The 12,995-nt window shown below is 42.5% G+C and overlaps 1 protein-coding gene across 3 annotated transcripts in view; it reads right to left on the bottom strand.

Moving 5' to 3' along the window:
• Positions 1-5,204: 5,204 nt before the first annotated feature.
• The window catches only part of MRPL22 (mitochondrial ribosomal protein L22), a 147,721-nt gene continuing 139,930 nt past the window's right edge, over positions 5,205-12,995 (bottom strand). The window contains exon 8 of one of the 3 annotated variants that reach the window (XM_033927575.1): positions 5,205-5,402. In XM_033927575.1, coding sequence (XP_033783466.1) covers positions 5,275-5,402 — 128 coding nt within the window. In that variant the 3' untranslated portion in view covers positions 5,205-5,274. The remainder of the gene's footprint in view (positions 5,403-12,995) is intronic. The other 2 variants (XM_033927580.1, XR_004537507.1) reach the window with 2 other exon arrangements.

The following is a 12,995-nucleotide window of genomic DNA, read 5'->3' on the forward strand; positions in this document are numbered from 1 at the left end:
GGGAGAGGGACCTTGGGGTGATAGTGTCCGAAGATCTAAAGGCGAAAAAACAGTGTGACAAGGCAGTGGCTGCTGCCAGAAGGATTCTGGGCTGTATAAAGAGAGGCGTAGTCAGTAGAAGGAAGAAGGTGTTGATGCCCCTGTACAGGTCATTGGTGAGGCCCCACTTGGAGTATTGTGTTCAGTTTTGGAGACCGTATCTGGCGAAAGACGTAAGAAGACTTGAGGCGGTCCAGAGGAGGGCGACGAAAATGATAGGAGGCTTGCGCCAGAAGACGTATGAGGAGAGACTGGAAGCCCTGAATATGTATACCCTAGAGGAAAGGAGAGACAGGGGAGATATGATTCAGACGTTCAAATACTTAAAGGGTATTAACGTAGAACAAAATCTTTTCCAGAGAAAGGAAAATGGTAAAACCAGAGGACATAATTTGAGGTTGAGGGGTGGTAGATTCAGGGGCAATGTTAGGAAATTCTACTTTACGGAGAGGGTAGTGGATGCCTGGAATGCGCTCCCGAGAGAGGTGGTGGAGAGTAAAACTGTGACTGAGTTCAAAGAAGCGTGGGATGAACACAGAAGATTTAGAATCAGAAAATAATATTAAATATTGAACTAAGGCCAGTTACTGGGCAGACTTGCACGGTCTGTGTTTGGTAGAGGATGGGCAGGGGAGGGCTTCAATGGCTGGGAGGGTGTAGATGGGCTGGAGTAAGTCTTAACAGAGATTTCAGCAGGTGGAACGCAAGCATAGTACCGGGTAAAGCTTTGGATTCTTGCCCAGAAATAGCTAAGAAGAAGAAAAAAAAAAAAAATACAAATTTTTTAAATTGAATCAGGTTGGGCAGACTGGATGGACCATTCGGGTCTTTATCTGCCGTCATCTACTATGTTACTATGTTACCTTTGTTGGCTGGTGACTTTATTTTTCTGTGCTTTTAACTATGTTTCCAGGGCCTTCTTGTCCTTTGACTGTTTTTCTCTCCATCTTCACTTTCTGCCTTGCATCCATCTTTATGTATAGAAAGAAACTGACTATATAATAAAGTAATTACCAGTGTGGAGAAAATGAATAACTCATTCACTACGCTCAGAGAACTGAAACTCTGAAGAGGGGGTGAAAACCTCCTCTTGAGGTAAGAGTTTACCTTCCAATCATTGCATATGTTTCATGAAAAAACACATTCTCTGAACACTGGTTGAACATATATTAGTGATTGAACTTGCTTATAAGGCTGGCGTAAGTATTCAAATTTCATATGCCACAAATCTCACTAGATTGCTAATTTGGACCACTTATCTTGTAAGTATAACTCTCAGGGGTCTCAATGCGGCCCCGTTTCGTGTTCTGCTTCAGGAGACCCAGAAACACTTAATTGAACGATGTACTCATTGGGACTCTGTACAACAGTAACAGCTTTCCGTGAGAAAATCAATTGCAAACTTCAAAGGTTCCAAGCAAACTTCAAAGGTTCCAAGGTTGCTTGGAACCTTTGAAGTTTGCAATTGATTTTCTCACGGAAAGCTGTTACTGTTGTACAGAGTCCCAATGAGTACATCGTTCAATTAAGTGTTTCTGGGTCTCCTGAAGCAGAACACGAAACGGGGCCGCATTGAGACCCCTGAGAGTTATACTTACAAGATAAGTGGTCCAAATTAGCAATCTAGTGAGATTTGTGGCATATGAAATTTGAATACTTACGCCAGCCTTATAAGCAAGTTCAATCACTAATATATGTTCAACCAGTGTTCAGAGAATGTGTTTTTTCATGAAACATATGCAATGATTGGAAGGTAAACTCTTACCTCAAGAGGAGGTTTTCACCCCCTCTTCAGAGTTTCAGTTCTCTGAGCGTAGTTAATGAGTTATTCATTTTCTCCACACTGGTAATTACTTTATTATATAGTCAGTTTCTTTCTATACACATAGCCTTTTACTGACTATTGGTCATAGACAATCCCTGTAATTTGCTATAACGTAGTTGCATCCATCTTTGGCATTAACTTAATATTCAATTTTTCTGCTTTCTTTTCAAAATCTACATTTCCATGTCTTACCTTCCCTTCTATCTCTCTCTTCTTCCGTCCCTATTTCCATGGTCTGACATCTCTTTCTTTCCTTTCTCTCCCTCCCTCCTTCCTTCCTTTCTTTCCCCTGGTCTGGCATCTGTCTCCTTCCCTCCCCCAACTTTTTATTTCTTTCACTCTGCCCCCTTCTTTCTTTCTCTCTCTCTCCATGCCCCCTTTCTTTCTATATGTCTGTCTTTCTCTCTCTCTCCTTGCCCCATTTCTTTCTTTTTTTCTTTCTCCATGCCCGTCCTTTCTTTCTGTCTTTCTCTCTCCATGCTTCTTTCTGTCTGTGCCCTGTCTCCCTTCTTTCTCTCTGTCTCCCTGTCCCCCCCCTTTCTTTCTTTATTTCTCCCTGCCCTCCCCCAAGCCACCGCAATCGGGGAACAGGCCAGCGCCGAGGTCTTAGCTCTCCCTGCTTACTTTCCCCAGCGCGGGGCCAACCAATTCTCACCACCCGACATCAATTCTGCCATCCAAGAGGAAGTTCCGGGCCAGCTAGGCAGCGATTGGCTGGCCCGGAACTTCCTCCCCGATGTTAGAATTGATGTCGGGTGGCGAGAATTGGTCAGCTCCGAGCTGGGAAAGATAAGCAGGGAGAGCTAAGACCTCGGCGCTGGCCCATTCCCCGATTGCGGTGGCTTGGGGGAGGGCAGTAAGATGGGAAGGGAAGCAGATTAGGCGAGCAGCGAGCCATTTGCCGACATTCCCTCCAGAGAGACTTCTGCAAGTCCAATTACAGCAGTCACGGTCTGAACGCAATTGTCCTCTCCACAATTGGAAAACTTGTGAAGTGGAGAGGACAGATCACGGGCCGCAAAATAGTCCCTGGGGGCTGCATGCAGCCTGCGGGCTGCGTGTTTGAGACCGCTGATATAAGGGCATGCTAAGGCCACTTTTCACCACAGTTTTGTAAAAGGGCCCCTTAATGTATTGTCATTTTTTTTTACATATATTCTATTTCATTTGTGCCTGCCTTGTGATAATTGCTGGAAGGCAGCACATCAAATCTGAGGATGAAATAAATGGACAAATAATGGCAGTACACCCCATCTTATCTTCATCTACTGGCCACTGCCTGCTTGAAGAGCCAATGAACCGATACAGAGCTGGATACAGAATCTGCAAGAACTTTTTCTTGGATGTGTCTTTATAAGACTACACTTCTCCCTCCGTATTCGTGGGGGTTAAGGGCAGAGCTGACCTGTGAATATGGGAAAACCGTGAATAACTTTTTATATGTTATTCGCGGTCTTTTTGTTAAAACCCTCGTAAATATGATGACATCGCGAATAAAAATCAATGTTCACTTTTGCCACTGTTTTGGAAAACAAGTTATTTATTGCCGTTTTTGCTGACATATAGTACCTATCTCTTACTCAGGCGGTGTCTTCAGCCTCATCGTCCTGTACATGTACTACATGCAGTGCAGGAGGAAGAGACAAAGAGGATAAGTGAGCACCAGCGGAGGCTGACTTTACTCTGTGAAGCATATCCAATAATTCAGCCTTTTCTTCTAAGGTCTTCTCTTTTTTTTCCTTCTTGGGAGCACTTTCGGTAGCACTTGAAATCCTTCGCTTTGTAGCCATACTGCGAATACAGTGGGAGACCTGGCCTGTTCCTGAAGGAGAGGCAGTACTGAAGGAAGTGCTGGGCAAAGGCGAATTTCTCTCTGCACGCTGAAGCGAGTGCTGGGAAAAGAGCGCCAAACGTTTTATCGGTGCTCTGGGATGATGTCATTTGGAGGGGGAGGAGACAGCAAGGTAAAAACCGTGAATAATCGAAGTTGCGGTTAATAAAACCGCGAATACGGAGGGAGAAGCGTAGTTCCGTTTTTGTAATCTGCTCCTAAATCAGTTGGCTCTGTCCACTCTCGCTGCTAATCCACGATCAAAGATGCACAGATTTTATTCCAAAGAGTACAGTTTTAACAGGAAAAGTATCACTGTTTGCCGACGACGCCAAACTATGCAACATAGTAGGTAAAAGCAGTGTGCCTGACAATATGACACAAGACCTACGACAGCTGGAACAGTGGTCGTCAACTTGGCAGTTAAGCTTCAATGCTAAAAAATGTAAAGTGATGCACCTAGGGAAAAAAAATCCACACAGAACTTATACACTAAATGGTGAAACCTTGACCAGGACCATGGTGGAACGTGATCTGGGAGTTATCATCAGTGATGATATGAAGGCTGCCAATCAAGTGGAGAAGGCTTCGTCCAAGGCAAGACAAATGTTGGGCTGCATCCGTAGGGGTTTTGTCAGCAGAAAACCTGAAGTCATAATGCCGCTGTACAGATCCATGGTGAGACCTCATCTGGAGTATTGTGTTCAATTCTGGAGACCGCACTACCGGAAAGATGTGCTGAGAATTGAGTCGGTTCAGCGAACGGCTACCAAGATGGTCTTGGGGCTCAGGGATCTCACGTATGAAGAAAGGCTAAAAAAACTGCGGATGTACTCACTGGAGGAACGAAGAGAGAGGGGAGACATGATTGAGACCTTTAAGTATATTACGGGACGTATAGAGGTGAAGGATGATATCTTCTATCTTACAGGGCCCTCGGTCACCAGAGGGCACTCGCTGAAAGTCAAGGGAGGGAAATTTCATGGTGATGCCAGGAAATACTTCTTCACCGAAAGGGTGGTCGATCATTGGAACGAGCTACCTCAGCAAGTAATTGAGGCCAACAACGTGTCAGATTTTAAGAGAAAATGGGATATCCACGTGGGATCTCTAGGGGAGTAAAAGTCAGGGAGTGGGTCATTGGTATGGGCAGACTTGATGGGCCGTGGCCCTTTTCTGCCGTCAATTTCTATGTTTCTATGTTTCTAATATATTCTGGCATATAGAAAGGAGACTGAAGAATAAACCCCACAGAAGAAATCATCATCATTATCACCACCTTCTCTTTGCCAACTGTCGTTACAAGCCTGCCAAAGAAAAGCAGAAGCCAACTGAGAATTGTAAAATGATGCAAAAGCCCAAAGGGGCTCCATAAAGCATTTGACGTGAATAACATATTTTAAAAACAATCCCATTCTAATAAAAAGAGAAGGTCGTGTTGACACTTTTATTGCACAGAGAACATTACAGTCGAGTAGTACGTTACAGGCCTCAGCCATTGGAGGCACAAGTCAACACCCGGAGATTTGTGGCTTCCCTCCACGAGGCGGTGCGGTGTTAAATTAGAATAAAAAGATAGTCACTGGTCTGGGAATGTCCACGTTCCCTCAGTGCCTGAAGTCTCTGCACTTGATGCTCGTGCTCTGTCTGGCTGATCTGGAGTGAGATCACGTGCACCAGCTGCTCTCCTGGAAGTAGTTTGCCTCTCTGATGAAAAGGGGAAAAAACACAGAGACAGAACTTATCAGCCCCTGGCTCTTTCCATCTGTCTTTCTACCCTCTTATGTTTCTTGAGAAGATCCCTCCGGAGATAAATCTCACTTTGTAAAACTGAGACCTTTACATCTGCGCATCAAAGACACTGTTACATTAGGAGGCTGACGAGCTACATTTATTTTCAGGAACGGCTGTGTTTTACCACCACCACCCCCTTCCCCCTCCTTCTGGTGACCCATCATAAGCGCACAGGACAATCCCGCCCTGACATTTTGCGTAGGACAAATGCATGCCCCATGCTTTCTTAAATTTGGGCACAGTTTCTGTCTTCCGGGAGACTGTTCCAGGCATCTACCACCCTTTCTGTAAAAAAGTATTTCCTTAGTTTATTCCTGAGCCTAACACCTCTTAACTTCATCCTATGCCCCCTCATTCCAGAGCTTCCTTTCAAATGAAATAGACTCGACTCATGCGCATTTACATCGCATAGGCATTTCCATGCACTTTTTATAGAATTAGGGGCTTAGTGTATAATCTAACTCTGTCAGTATTCTAGTTTTCGGCTCTTAAACCTTTTCAGATGATAACTTGCCTGCTAAAAGTACAGGACAAAATGAATCAGCTTTCTGTACTTTTCGTGCACGAACTCTCTGTGCAGTTCTTGAAGACGATCCTGAGCTCAAAACTGGGCTCTTTTACAATGTGTGCTGGGTAATGTCTCCTGACCTGGATTTTTATACTGTCCTGGAATAAATGACGTGCCATGCCCGTTCCCTCCCCCCCCCCCTTTAAATACCTGCTGCAAGAGAAGAAGCTAGATTAGACTGCTCTCCTCAAACGGCTTCCTCCTGTGCTTACAGCAGTGCTCCAAATCCAAACTCACCGCAGCAATTAAGTACCTGCTTATTCCTAATGATTTTACTCAGCAAAATATGGTAAAAAAAAAAAAAAAAAAGTGCCTTAATTGTCGGTAAGTGGTAATGCATGCAGTGCATTATTGGAAGTAATAAGCACTTTGTAAAGATTCAGCTAAATGTGCAAGGCATAAATTAAATTTATGATGATTCATGTTGCGTTAGCTAGCATATCTTATTTTATTGGAATATAATAGAAGATATCTATCTTCCACTTGCAAAATCATTTTTACCACTACCCCGAGCTCAATATTGCATTATACAGCACGCTGCATTATAGATCGGTTTCCTCCGCTCAGTCGGACCAAGGAACTTTTGTAAAATTCAGTAGATCGTCTTATTATTCTAATCTTAATGTATATTTTCTGTAAACCGCTTAGATCCTAACGGATGTAGCGGTATATAAGAAATAAATTACATTACATTACATTACATTATTCTACTAAGTATACATTGTACGCCTAAGAATCAAGATTCAAAATCCTAATTGCATCTTTTAAAAAAAGCAAGTAAATCTAAAACAGTATTAATTGCGTGAGAGTTTCTTTGCGACCTGCCCTGGTGGCTCAGTAATATCATTCTCCGTACTGTGGACACTTCGCACCATAAAAAAATACTTTGACGACACTTCTTTTCGACTACTTGTTCAATCTTCCATCCTCAGCATCCTTGATTACTGCAACATCATTTACCTTAACGCCACCAAGAAAACCACCAGGAGACTAAAAATCATCCAAAATACCGCCGTGCGTCTCATCTTCGGCCTAAAGAAATGGGAACTCGTCACCCCCTTCTACCACCAACTTCACTGGCTGCCATTTGAATCTAGAGTCCTTTTTAAATTCGCATGCTTCTGCTACAAAGCGGTAAATGGTTCAGCACCAAGTTACATCAATCCTCACTTTAACCTCTACAACACAAACAAGAAACCCCGTAGAATTCAGCTTTTTGCCTTCCCGTCGCTAAAACTCTGCCATCTTAAAAGATTCCTAGACAAGACCTTTGCCTTCCAAGCAGCTAAGCTCAACCCGTGGCTTGCACAAATGATTCTCGAGGCCCCCACTTACCTCGGCTTCAGAAAATCACTCAAAACCTACCTATTCAGCAAACAAGACCCTTAACGACCCCCCCCCCCCGCACTTCTTACCACGTCGCCCCCCCTGCTCTTCTCCTCCCCCCATAATAGCTTCTCTCTTCCCTAGCTTCCACTACCTCCCATCATCCTTTGTCAAGTTTGGTTAAAACTTGTTTATATCTGATAAAATTGGTGTAACTCGTTTATATCTGTAAAATTGTTAATACTTGTTGATATCTGATAAAATTGATGTAAATCTGCGTGTCTACGCAGATACTACTTTAGCTGATGTAAACCGCCTAGAACTCATCGGGTATGGCGGTATATAAGAATAATAAAATCATTATTATTATTATTCCCTCAAAGTCAGATTATGCTCCACATGCACGAATCTTTCTTGGTAAAACTGTTTGCAAAGAAACATTTATGAATTAAGGAGAACTGGAAAAAATGCCGTAATGCAGAGCAGATCGCATCCAGACCTCATTGTCCTATCGAAGGGTCTTTTGACTTAATCATTTCATCTACACTTGTATTTGTATAGGAAGCATCATTGTGGCGTTTTCTTCCCTTATATCCATGCCCCATCCCTGACAGTCTGCAAATTCTTTAAAGGCTCAGTTTGTCAAAATAGTACAGGACAAAGTTTCCCATTGGCTTTAGTGAATGAAACTCATCGCATCAAGTTACAAATGGGTCCCTGTGCATCCTAGAAAAATTACTTGAACAGCCTGTGCACTTACTAGACTGGCCATCACGCAGATTTTTGCTATCATTACAGTATGCATTGACCCTCATTATCTCTCTTCAAAGTACGTATTAACATCTGGAGTGAGTAGAGGGAAACCCAGTGTGTAGGCTTCTACTGTAATGCCAGCTCACCAAATTGCTATAAGCAAAAACACTTATTCAGGCCAACTCTACAGGAAACAATAGAGAAAAAAAAAGATCATGAAAGTATAAAAATATATGTAAAGTACTGTCATTATCTTGTATTCTCCACTGATTATTTCTGGTGCCAAAAACATTTTTGTATTGGAAGAAGGTGGTAAAGAATATTATAAAAGAGTTAGGAATGTCACATATATGCTAAAGTCTGAATACCCGCCCCCGCCCCCCCAAAAAAATGGTATATGAAAGGTGAGTATATATTTGTACTTTTCCTGTTTGTATAGATAGGAGGAAAAGCTACTCGGGCAAAAAGAACCAATTAATCAATCAGCCCAACACACTATTCTATTCATTGAATTTTGGATCTCTAAAACAGAGGACTTGAGAATGATAGGAAGTGTTGTTATTTCTTTGTTTACTTAGGTTTCTTCTTTAATTCATACTATTTGTATGTATTTTTGTATGTACTATTTGTATGTACTATTGTACTATTTGTATGTACTATTGTACTATTTGTATGTACTATTGTATGTACTATTGTACTATTTGTATGTACTATTGTATGTACTATTGTATGTACTATTTTATTTCTGCCATTCTTTCTGTTCAAGATGTTTATGCTTGGAAATGTAATTGAAAATTAAATAAAGAATTAAATATAAAATATAATGTTACAGTAGGCCAGTAAACTTAAATTGGAAGATTGCACCAACAACCAAAAGGAGACGTCATCAAAATATTTATTGATGGTACGAAGCTTCCAGAGCACTGAAAAACATTTCTTAATAAGTAAATCAGTGCGTTTCTCCAATGTAAGGTGTTTATCCAACGTTACCCCTAATATTTTAATGGATTGTTCAATATTGTAATCCAACCTATTCACACATATCATTGTTTCTCTCGAGCTTATCATCAGGTGTTGCCAGAAAGAATTTAGTTTTTTCCTTATTCAGTTTCAATTTGAACGCCGTCATCTAAAGCAAGAAAGTTGCAAGAAAGTTTGTAATAGTTGCAAGAAAGTTTGTAATAGTTGCAAGAAAGTTTGTAAATTCAGCTGACAGACAAATAAGTGGGATGACTATAGTAATATCGTCTGCATAAATATAGAATTTAAGCTTTAAGCTTTGCAACAAATTTCCCAAAGAAACAAGATATTAAACAAAGGGGGCAACCCAGAGGAACCCCACAGGCGTTTGCCCAATGAACTGATAAAATATTGTCCTTGCACGCCTGATACGATCTTTTACCCAGGAAACCGCGAAACCAGTTCAAGACATTTCCTGAAATTACAACGGATTTTAGACAGTCCAAAAGTATAATGTGATCAACCAAATCAAATGCGCTACTCAAATCAAGCTGGAGGATAAGAGCACTTGTACCCTGGCTAAATAATAAATGTAAGTAATTTAACAATGAAGCCATGACAGTTTCTGTACTAAAGTCTGACCGAAAACCAGATTGATTGGCATGCAAAATATTAAACTTGTTCAAATGTGTAACCAGTTCAAAATTGAGCAACGCATAATAATGCATTTTATGAAATGTTTATGTTCAGATAATTGTATTGCATTGTCAAAGTTTAAAATATCAATAAAGATTTAAAAAAAAAAAAAAATTGACCAACCCCTCCAAAGGAATATTAGATATAGGTGTGAAATTAGATACCAAGCTAGCAGATTCTTTAACATTTTTTCTAATAACTTGTGCCCCTGACCTACCTATGCCCCTTCCATGTTCATGGCCCCACCCACCCATGTTGCAATGCACACATTGTGGAATTTAAGCGCACAAATAGAATAGCAATTAAGGGCTAGATTCACAAAGCAAACCGATCGTGTACCGATCAGTTTGCGACCCCTTAGCGACCAAATTTCCCTCCGGCCCGATTCACTTACCTCTCTGCTGACCATCCTCTGATCCATGCATGCAAATGAGGTGAAACGCATGCAAAGTAGGCAGGGACGTGATTCACAACACAAAATTTCACATCCAACTGGGCTGGCCGATCAACTGAAGAAGCAACTGATGGGAACCAGTCGAAAACGTCTTTCCAACCCTGCTCTGCAATCTCTCCAGCTCTGTCCAGATCTCTTGTCTCCTGCCTTGCCCCAAATGCCATCCTGCTCTGCCCCATGTCTCCCTAATGCCATCCTGCTCTGCCCCAGGTTTCCCTAATGCCATCCTGCTCTGCCCCAGGTTTCCCAAATGCCGTCCTGCTCTGCCCCATGTCTCCCGAATGCCATCCTGCTCTTCCCCATGTCTCCCAAATGCTGTCCTGCTCTGCCCCGCACTGCTTCATTCAACACAATCTCATGATTCCCTGTAGCTGTGCAAAGTCTTTATCTTATACAGTATAAACTCCTGCCCTTCCCCACCCTGCTAGCCCATGGTTTTAACCCACGGGTTTAAAGCGGGTTAAAACCACGGGCTCGCAGGGCTAAAAACTAGTAAAAAAAATAAATAAATAAGGAAAGTTAAAATTTTTAAAAAAAGGTCGCGGCTCAGACGGACATGCACAGACCATCTACAGATGGTCTGTGCATGCGCGGCAATTGCACAACAGCCGATAGATGGGGGCGTTTCTCCAATTGTCCCCATCTGCATATTTTAGCTTCCAGAATTCGTCAGACCTGCTTGGATTGGGCCCGATCAGTCAGGTTGATGAATCTAGCCCTTAGAGCAGTTACAAGTGAAACTGTTAATTTGTGGCAATTAAAGCCAATTATGACCAATAATTAGCCAACTTCATATAACAATTATTGAATTACATTGTGTGCACATGAAACTGTGTGAGCTAAGTGAAAAGTTGGCTGCCAAACTTTATAGAAGAAAGGGATAATTCATAAATTTCTTAAAATATGTAAATATCTACCAAATGGCATAATAAGGGGGCAGGGGGGTGGTCCGCCCTTGGCGCCGTCTTGGTGGGGATGCCAGGACCCATCCTCTTCTCCATTCCCCCCTCCCCCAACCTCACCTGCCATGTGTGTGTGCCCCTTCTCTCGTAAATTTTCCCAGCGCGAGCAGCATCATGAACCTGCTGCCCGCATTGGTGTCGGCTCTCCCTCTGATGTCATTTCTGGGTCCCACGCCTAGGAAGTGACATCAGAGGGAGAGCAGACATGACGTGGGCAGCAAGTTTGAGATGCTGCTCGCACTAGGAAAATTAAAGAGGAAAGGGAAGGGGCGCACATGCAGCGGGGGGGGGGGCAGGATGGAATAGGGTGGCGGAGAGGAGGGTGAGGGAAGGACACCACAATCCCGGGCTCCACTCACCCTCACTATGCCACTGTACCCCCCTCTCCCCCCCACACACACACATACACAAGATGGCCCATGCATAGTTTCCTCTAAGCTGAGCGGGAGTCCTCCAACTGCATTGCTGCCAATGGGGGGCGGTGCTTAAATATTGTGTTCTCAATGACTAGGGACAGGCAGGTTCCTTGGAGACCTGCAGAGCTTGCTTATCCCTCACTATTGAAAATGTGATAGTGAAACAGCACCCCCTACTGGCAGGACTGCAGGTGGAGGACTCCTATTTAGCTTAGAGGGAACAGTGCCTGTGCAGCCCACTCACCATTCATCTCACCCCTCACAGCACTTATGTAAATAGCAACATTTTTTATACCCTGTTTGTTTTATCCATACTGAAATCTTTGTCTGTGGAATTACCTATTGCCAGAAATTTAATTTCCATTATGTTCCTGCTTTCTCATTCTGGAGAAAACAGCAAAAACACAGAAAGGAAATTGTAGCATATTAATCCCGACTTCTGACAATATTAAAAAATAAAAAAGTAACAGTGAAAGGAATGAAGCAAATCCTAATAGAAAAAAAAAATGATTAAATGATTAAAATAAATGGAGAAAGCCTCGTTTGCTCCTCAGGCAAATGGAAGCTTATAATGCGGTGACATTCACTGTATGATGTTGTACTGGATTAATAACAAGTCTTAAAGCATCAGATCTACTTTAGAAGAGAGCGAATAGGAATATAAAAGGGGAGGAAAATGGGTCATTTGCATCAAATATTCTGTTTTGTCTTACAGTTACTGAAAACTCTTGTTGCAGTTCTCATTGGCCATAAACTAGGGGTTAGATTCACTAGCCTCGCGGATTGGATCCGTGAGGTTGCCAGCCGCCTGATTCACATGCGATCGCATGCAAATGGGGATGATTGGAATCACGCCCCCAACCGACCGCAAGAATCGCTGAACAGCGATCCCGACGCACGTGCAGACCGTCTTCTTTGCCTGTAGATGGTCTGCGCATGCTTACAGAGCTTTTGAATTTTAATTCTTTTTTTATTTCGCGAGCCTATGGTTTTAATCCTCTTTTAACCCGTCTGGGAGAGGATTACAAATGTGTTAACTATTCAGGTTGAACTTACTTATAAAACTGTTGCTCTGCATTCAACTACTCTTTCTCATCTTTTGAACAAGAATATAAGAACTGCTGTTTCCAACAGTGGCCAACCCAGGCCCCAAATACCTGGCAGATACCCAAATAGTAGCAACATTCCAGAACTCAGATTGTGATGTCATAATGCCTCATTCCACCAATGCCTAAGAGCCAACATCATCAGTGATATCACAATGCCTTGATTGCCATACTGGGACAGACTGAAGATCCATCAAGCCCAGCATCCTATTTATAACAGTGGCCAACCAAGGTCCCAAGTACCTAGCTATATCCCAGGTAATAA

Source organism: Geotrypetes seraphini, chromosome 18 (genome assembly GCF_902459505.1).
Source record: "Geotrypetes seraphini chromosome 18, aGeoSer1.1, whole genome shotgun sequence".
In the NCBI taxonomy this organism is placed as follows: Eukaryota; Metazoa; Chordata; class Amphibia; order Gymnophiona; family Dermophiidae; genus Geotrypetes; species Geotrypetes seraphini.